This window comes from Miscanthus floridulus, chromosome 14, assembly GCF_019320115.1.
Source record: "Miscanthus floridulus cultivar M001 chromosome 14, ASM1932011v1, whole genome shotgun sequence".
Classification (NCBI taxonomy): domain Eukaryota; kingdom Viridiplantae; phylum Streptophyta; class Magnoliopsida; order Poales; family Poaceae; genus Miscanthus; species Miscanthus floridulus.
This window is the reverse complement of record NC_089593.1, coordinates 82,191,208-82,199,401: the sequence shown is the minus strand read 5'-3', so window position 1 is coordinate 82,199,401 and position 8,194 is coordinate 82,191,208. Positions and strand designations below refer to the sequence as shown.

Genomic DNA, 8,194 nt, shown 5'->3' with positions numbered 1-8,194 from the left:
CGGAAGGATGTAAGGGGCTCAAGATAAAAATTGAAAAATTCTTCCACTTAGAAGAAGTATAGCCACTTAGACTCCGTCAATAAGGAGGGTAAATCAAGAAGTAAGCACTACATTCACCGCCAGGTGAAGTGTAGCCACTTAGTCCTCGAGCCTGCTGGAAGATGAAGAATGAATCTTGTAGCAGGGTCAAAGAAAAGAAGTCTGAAAGCTTGCCGACGTCAACTGGCATGCGCGTATCAAGACCCCAGACGTGCTGACCAAGATCAGCACCCTGATCCGAACAGCATGGAGTAGCTTGATAGCACACCGATGAGACGTAGCAAGATCCGACCACCAAGGGAGTCCTCAGCTTAGCTGGCGATGCTTGCACGAAGAATCCAAACACTGAGGAGTCCCCAACATAGCTGACGATGTCCGAGCATCGAGGAGTCCCTAGCGTAGCTGGCGATGTCCGAGCACCGAGGAGTCCTAGACATAGCTAGCGATGTCCGAGCACTGAGAAGTCCCCGGCGTAACTAGCGAGCCCTCAGCGTAGCGGACGATGGAGCGGTGGATAATCCGACCAGTTGGTTACCAGAGAATCGTGCACCGAGCAGCCCAACCAATTGGTCGGCGGCGAAGTGAGCATTGAGTAGAAGCGACCGGCGAACAGTCCGATCAACTAGTCGGCAACGAAGTCCATGAACCGAACGGTTCGACCAGTTGATCGGCGGAGAAGTCTGAGCACCAGGTGGTCCAATCACCTAGACGATGATCCTACAATACAAATATGCAGAATGGGTAGTACGTGATGTAAAAATATATGAACTCCAGAGAAGAATCGGCAATAGTGATGAAATAGCGTATGCAACTCGGCGATCAGTCGGTGTGAACACTTAGTGTTATTCTGAAGATGTATTTATATTTAATATAAATCGTCCGACCAGTTAGTGTGTAGCTGAGTCTCCAGCCATAGCTAGCCCGTTAACCATAACGCGGAGCGCGGAGCCCGTGTGCGTGTAGAAAGAACAAAGCGTTGCTAAGGAGCCACTGTCGACCACCCATAACGCAGAGGGCAGATGCTCGTGCACGTGTAGGGAGGAGCCGAAGACATGGCTGTCTCTGGAGGCATCCGAGCATCAACGTGACTGTTCGAGAATTTGCCTTAGGCATAGTTTGCATGTCATCTTTAAGATGGTATACATGAAAGAAAATCGTTCAAAGAGCAAACATGGAGAAAACAGCTCGGAGAAACATTATGGCGATATACGAAGATTGAAGAATATTTAGAAGAATATTAAAGCGTGACTTAGCTTTAGATAGAACGTCTGGTCGGCAACGTATGGTGTTATATGGTCGGCGATGCGGGTAGCTCGCTTGGCCGCTCGCTTGATGGCTGGAACGAAGTTGATCTCGTGTTGGAGTAGGACAGATGTAGTCAGAGCTTGGCGGTGTCAATCCGCGTATGAAGACGTGCGCCGTGGTTGTCGAAGGATGTTGATCTTGAGTTACGTCATCTGGTTTGCCAGGGATCAGCGAGCACGAGCCCCACGGTGGGCGCCAACTGTCGGCAAAAGATGCTCGGCAGTCCTCCGAGGGGTATCCCACGAAGGTAGATTGATCGGTGGAGGTGCGCGTAATCAGGAACCGGATGGTGACACAAGGCGCAGAGACAGCGATTTAGACAGGTTCGGGCCATCTGATCGACATAATACCATCCGTCCTGTGTCTTTGGTGTATTGCATTGTATATGAGATGTATGTAGATGTCGACTAAGGGACCCCTGCCTCTTCTTATATATTCTAGAGGGATAGGGTTACAAAGAAAGTATCATATTTGGTACTATATAATATCTTGTGGTGCACGATGACCAGTGCCGTGCACGTCTTAATCTTGTGGGCTGGATCATCTCTAATGGTACGACCCATATCTTATCTTATAAGCTGGAGGTCATATCCCCACATCCTGTGAACGTGTTCGTTATGTATACAACTTGTCTTTTTCTTCTTTTTTTCTTGCTGGTACGAATATACAAGAGGTATATTTCCTTGTGGTTGTGGGCTGCGGCGAATAAAACACAGCACACATGCATGTGTGCTTGAAATGTCTGTCAGACACGGCGTGAGACATCAGCGTCAGTGCCTCAGTGGCAGTATGATTGATCTGCATGTGCAATCCAGCAGCATAAAGGTATCTTGAGGAGATCCAATCCAAGTAGGCCTTGTTTAGATACCATTCAAATTTCAAGTTTTTTTACTCTCTTTCCATCACATTAATTTTTAGCCGTTTGCATGGAGTATTAAATGTAGGTAAAAAAATAACTAATTACACAGTTTAGTTAGAAATCACGAGATGAATCTTTTGAGCCTAGTTGATCCACGATTGGACAATAGTTACCAAATAAGACGAAAATGATACTATTTATCGGGTTCATTTTTTTTACAATGACGTAGGTTTGGACTTTGCACCAGCGAGGAACAACCACATGCATGGGCAGGGCTGCATCAACTCTAGAGATATGAAAAGAGCACTTTACCATGACTCGTTTCGAAAAGAAACCATATAGCACTCACTCTTCAAACAGACACAATATAGTGATTCAAGTTTTAATTAAATCTATTTATACAGATGTCCTAAATCAAATTATTTTAAAATTGACAAAATCCATAAAAAGGAGCACCGATATTTATAACACCAAATTATATTAGTAGGTACACCATAAAATATATTTTATAATACACTTATTTGGTTTTGTAAACATTATTATCCTTTTCAAGCTGGTCAAACTTGAGATGGTTTACTTAGAGTGATCCTAGGAATCGATTTGTTTTGAGATCAATTGATCTATTTTGAGATGTGAGAGAATACTTAACTTTAGATAAGTAACAGTTTATCCAGATATCAAAATAAGTCCTCTTTAATATGTTGGGATCATTTAGTGTTTGTTTAGATGCACTTTATCCCTTCGCGTTGAAATAGATTAGAGTATAAGTTAGATTAATTTTCATACGCCGGATCCACGTGGGGGCACAAGCATCCAACAGCGCAAGATCACGGGCCGCGTCACCCTCCACGCCACCAGCCGCGTGGCTCGGCTGGCATTTTTTGGCCGGCTCGCGGGACAGTTTCCAGGTGGATTTTTCTCTCGTAACATTTTTCAGCATAAACAGTATTTTTATGAACAGTGAAACTTTAAGTACAGCCGAACACTGCTGTCTGCGTGCGCGACGGCTCTCCAGTCGCCGGATAAGGAGCCTGTTCATTTAGTCGTAAACAATCGTGGATTATAAGTCAAAACAGTATTTTTCTCTCGTACTAACTTAACCAGCAGTAATAATCTAGGATCGTTTCAGCCGAAACGAACAGGCTGAAGTTATCTCGAGCAGTACATAGTTCTTGCGAGCACACTGGGCCGCCCGGGACACTCTGCGGCTTGAACCAGCCATGGCGCACCGGGCGGACGCCGTGGCGCCGCTGCTCGCCAAGCCCGACGCCGCCGCCACGCCACCACCGCCGGCGAAGCGCAACAAGTACCCCTTCTTCTGCGCCGTGCTCGCCTCCATGACCTCCGTGCTCACGGGCTACAGTACGTATTATGTTCTCCCTCTCTACTAGCTTGGCAACTCTGCATATACACACGCTGAACCGCGTGCCATGCACGGCGGCAGACGTCGCGGTGACGAGCGGCGCGCAGATCTTCATGGCGGAGGACCTCGGGGTGAGCGACGCGCAGATCGAGGTGCTCTCGGGGGTCATCAACATCTACTCGCTCGTCGGCGCGCTGCTGGCCGGCTGGACCTCCGACCGGCTCGGCCGTCGACTCACCATCGTGCTCGCCAACGCCTTCTTCCTCGTCGGCCCGCTCGCCATGGCGCTCGCCGGCGGGTACGCCTTGCTCATGGTCGGCCGCTCCGTCGCCGGCATCGGCGTCGGGTACGCGCTTGTCATCGCGCCCGTCTACGCCGCCGAGATCGCGCCGGCGTCATCCCGAGGGCTCCTCACCTCACTTCCTGAGGTCAGCAAGCTGCTCTGCCGTGTGCCATGTGGCTGTTTTTTTTTTTTTTTGCAATTCATCAGATTTTGCGGCAATTGTATTATTTTTTCGGAAATGTTGCTTCTTTTTGAAGATTTTTATCAACACCGGGGTGATGCTGAGCTACGTGTCGAACCTCGCCTTCTCGGGGCTGCCCGTGCACCTGTCGTGGCGGGTGATGTTCGCGGCGGGCGTGGTGCCCACCGTGTTCCTGGCGGCCGGGGTGCTCACCATGCCGGAGTCGCCGCGGTGGCTGGCCATGAAGGGCCGTGTCGCCGAGGCGAAGGCAGTGCTCGACAAGACGTCGGACACGCCCGCCGAGGCCGAGCAGCGGCTGCTCCAGATCCAGGACGTCGTGATGAACAGCAGCGGCAACCGCGACGGCGGCGGCGGCGAGTGGAAGGAGGTGGCGACGAAGGCCGGCGTCCGGCGCGTGCTGGCCATCGTGCTGACGATGCAGTTCTTCCAGCAGGCGTCGGGCATCGACTCGGTGGTGCTGTACGGCCCGCGCGTGCTCGCCATGGCCGGCGTCACGTCCAACACCTTGCTCCTGAGCCTCAACGTCCTGTTCGGCGTCGCCAAGGCCGGCTCCATCCTCGTCGCCATGGCGCTGGCGGACCGCGTCGGGCGGCGCCCGCTCCTGCTGGTCAGCACGGGCGGCATGACGGCGGCGCTGCTCGTCCTGGGCTCCCTGTTCGCGGCGTTCGCGGGGGCCAAGGACGACGCCGCGGTCGCCGCCGTGTGCGTGGCGGCCGTCGTGGCGTTCGTGGTGGCCTTCTCCGTGGGGCTCGGCCCGCTGGCGTGGGTGTACAGCTCCGAGATCCTGCCGCTCCGGCTGCGCGGGCAGGGCGCCGGGCTCGGCACCGCCATGAACCGGATCATGAGCGGCGGCGTCACCATGACCTTCATCTCGCTCTACCAGGGCATCACCATGGCCGGCGCGTTCTACCTCTACGCCGCCATCGCCGCCGCGTCTTTCGTGTTCGTCTACGCCTGCCTGCCGGAGACCAGGGGGCGGAGCCTCGAGGACATGGAGGAGCTCTTCCACACCAAGTGACTTCACAATTCACCGCCATTAGTTCAATTTGATTCAGTGGCATTGCAGATTTGCCATAGTTGGAGCTGCTCTTGATCTTGATCGTTAACACGATGAGATCGAATCGATTGTTTGAGCCGGATCACGATCTAGGTCGTTGGCACGGGAACCCATTTGCATATACACTTGGAACGTTGTAAATTTGCATTCTTTATCTCGACTAGGTAAATACCCGTGCATTGCAACGGGAACGCATAATACCATAATAATATATGTATGAGTGCGTATTACACTATTACTTTAAGAAGATACTGCAATCGTAATATTTGAAACATCATTATTCCATAACTCTTCATGAATAATAGACAATTAAAATATAACCCAAGTTTTGATGCGAAGTTATAGTTCTTTCAACCGGCATATAAAAAATAAAAAGCCAGGTGTAAACATGACAGACTACTCACTATTTCTTATCTTATATAATGTATACATAAATTCATAAAATATATTGTACAATTAAGATTTTCAAGTCCAAGACGAGGCTTCTGACTTCTTGCAGCTAAATCATGCAGATGGCTAAAGCTGTAGCTGGAAGTATCCTGCATATAAATTATTTCTTAATTATTAAAGCTAAAGTACTATTGATTATCTTGAAAAAAAAATATATCGATGCATGAAACATTACCTCTTTTATGGAGTTAGAACCTCTTTATATACGATATTCTTCGTGAATATATCCTTTGTCGGTTTCTTCTTCGTCTTCTCCTTTCCTTTTCCTTTCTCCTTGCTCACGTCCTTCTCAGCAGGCGGCACGGTATAGGACCCTAATGTTTGATCTTGCCGTGGCTCTTGATAGCGCTACATATAATTGGCTGTACTAGAACACTAGTTTCGACAAGTATACCTCGACGTTAGGGATAGTCTGCCCTGTGCTTTGTTAACGACCATTGCGAAGCTGAGCCGAATAGGGAACTGCTTTCGCTTAAATTAGAAAGGGAACATCTCGTCGTCCGACGGGTATAAGGGTATGCGAGGCAGAAAAATCTGCTTTCCAGCGTGTTGTCCCAATACAATTTATGCGTCTATGGTATTATTTTTGGAACCCCCGTATGATAAGTCTGGTCCCATTACAAAGTCGGTTCGCAGGGTTAATGTTCCTAAGCAATATGACCGGACAACCAGTCTTCAGCTTCAACATATGTGGAGGTAGACAATTGGGTGTCAAAGTGTTAAGGAATTCTTTAGGGTAGTAGTTGTGTGGATCATCCACCGCACAGTCAAAGTTATGGTACACCATCTCATCCCCGTGGAAACAACCTATCATCTTCATATTAATCATATCAACCCAGTCGTTTCGCATAGATAAGATCGCTTGAGAGGTGGTATAATCTTTGCTTGACATATTCACATTGAGGTTAGGGAATATACAATCAATTAGAGTATCAAGATCACTATCTTCCTCGGTGTACAGTATGCATATATCATGAGAGAGACGGATTTCATCATCAATAGTCGCCTCCTCAGATCCTCCACCGACACGCAATAAGTATTCTACAAACCACGGGTCGCTCTTTGCCCTCATGTTGCGCACTAGTTTTAGATGTCTCATGGAATCCCAAAGGTACGACATACGCAGCGAGGCACCGACCACCTGAGCCCTTGACCCTCTCCAAACAACGCGAAAAATCTCCACTGAACACCACGGTCTTCCCTCCGAACGACAACTCTGGTCGGTCCATTATATCACGAAGACTGTTGTTCACGTCTAGCCTCCCTCTCTTCTGGTGCCATATTTATATATCACTCCCTAAAGTATTGGCTTATTGTCTCATTTTGTTGATGGGTTTATCAAGTGTAATAGTAGGGGAAGCATAATCAAGGTTGTGCTGGGTGTCCACATGTACTCACTTGTTGCAACCGTCCTAATACATTGCACTAATTATTAAGAGAATGTGAGTCTACACAAAATATTATTTTAAAACAATACTCATTATAAAGTCAACATCTTTTTTATGTTACATGGAACAAAACCTAAGAACAAAATTAGAATATATTCAACGTGCCTTAAAATATATATACATGTATCGAGATAGCAGTTTTGTGTACTTGTCAATCATGCTATCATTGGCCCTGTTCGGTAGGACTTATTGCTGCTGCGGCTGATTTGTAGGGTTGATTTATTATGATTGAAAAATACTGTTCCATGGCTAAAAAAATAGGGCTGATTCTGACAGATAAGCTTAAGGGAACAGGGCCATTGTATGCACTTATCGCTCAGCAAACACCTACATAAAAATATTGCTCTTAATTTTGAAGTGGGGCCGTACTCCTGATGAAACCTCATAACTATACATAAATAGTATTGTTGGGTTTATAAACCCGGGGTCCCTCATGGACCGGCTTCCCAGCAAAAGCTCGGCCCAGCAGATAACATTGCGAGCAACGCGCAACTCATGAGCGGCCCAAAAAACCTAACAAAATAGGATAGAAGTACGATCCGATCTTCGACCGGAAGGCCTCACTTCCGACTCCGGCCTGCCTCTCCTACCGGAAGGCCTCGCTTCTGACTACGGCCTGCCTCTGGATGGCCTATCCGAACAGAAGGTCTGGCCAAACACCACGTCCGACTCCGACCCACTTCTCTGACCGGGATGCGCAACCCTGCTTACAACTCCTCTCTGACTAGCGCACTCAAAGCCGACTGGGACCAACCGATCGGGGGCGCCCGCTCGGTAGGGACCAGAAAACAGGCAGAGCAAGTAAAGCAGGACGCTTAAAGTCAACAGCAATACCAAGGACCGTACCCTGTACATCAACAGGATAGTACCGATAGGACATGTTAGAGGATTGCCCTGCAAGCTTCCAGGCATGTCAGAATAGTGTTGTAGGCGCAGACATTTGACCTACAATGTTGTGGGCGCCGGCAACAACTGCCATACCGGATGAGCACGGTAAAACCCCATACATGCCTCTAGGCATCAACGGTATGGCGGGCACCAAAGTCTACCATAGCAGAAGAAGACGACGTGACCTCCCACATGCATCTGACAATAACAGTGTTGTGGGCGCCTACAATCATCTTGTACCTGACGGCGTGGGCAGCAAGACTGAGGATACATGCACTCTCTCTCTCTCTGTATCTCTCT

At 48.7% G+C, this 8,194-nt stretch overlaps 1 protein-coding gene across 1 annotated transcript; it reads left to right on the top strand.

The window, feature by feature from the left end:
* Window positions 1–2,004: 2,004 nt before the first annotated feature.
* LOC136504814 (polyol transporter 5-like) lies at window positions 2,005–5,346 on the top strand. Its single transcript, XM_066499839.1, has 3 exons — window positions 2,005–3,565; window positions 3,648–3,994; window positions 4,107–5,346. Exons 1-3 carry the CDS (start codon window positions 3,424–3,426, stop codon window positions 5,067–5,069), a joined length of 1,452 nt encoding a protein of 483 aa, XP_066355936.1. The 5' UTR covers window positions 2,005–3,423; the 3' UTR covers window positions 5,070–5,346.
* The last annotated feature ends 2,848 nt before the right edge of the window (window positions 5,347–8,194 follow it).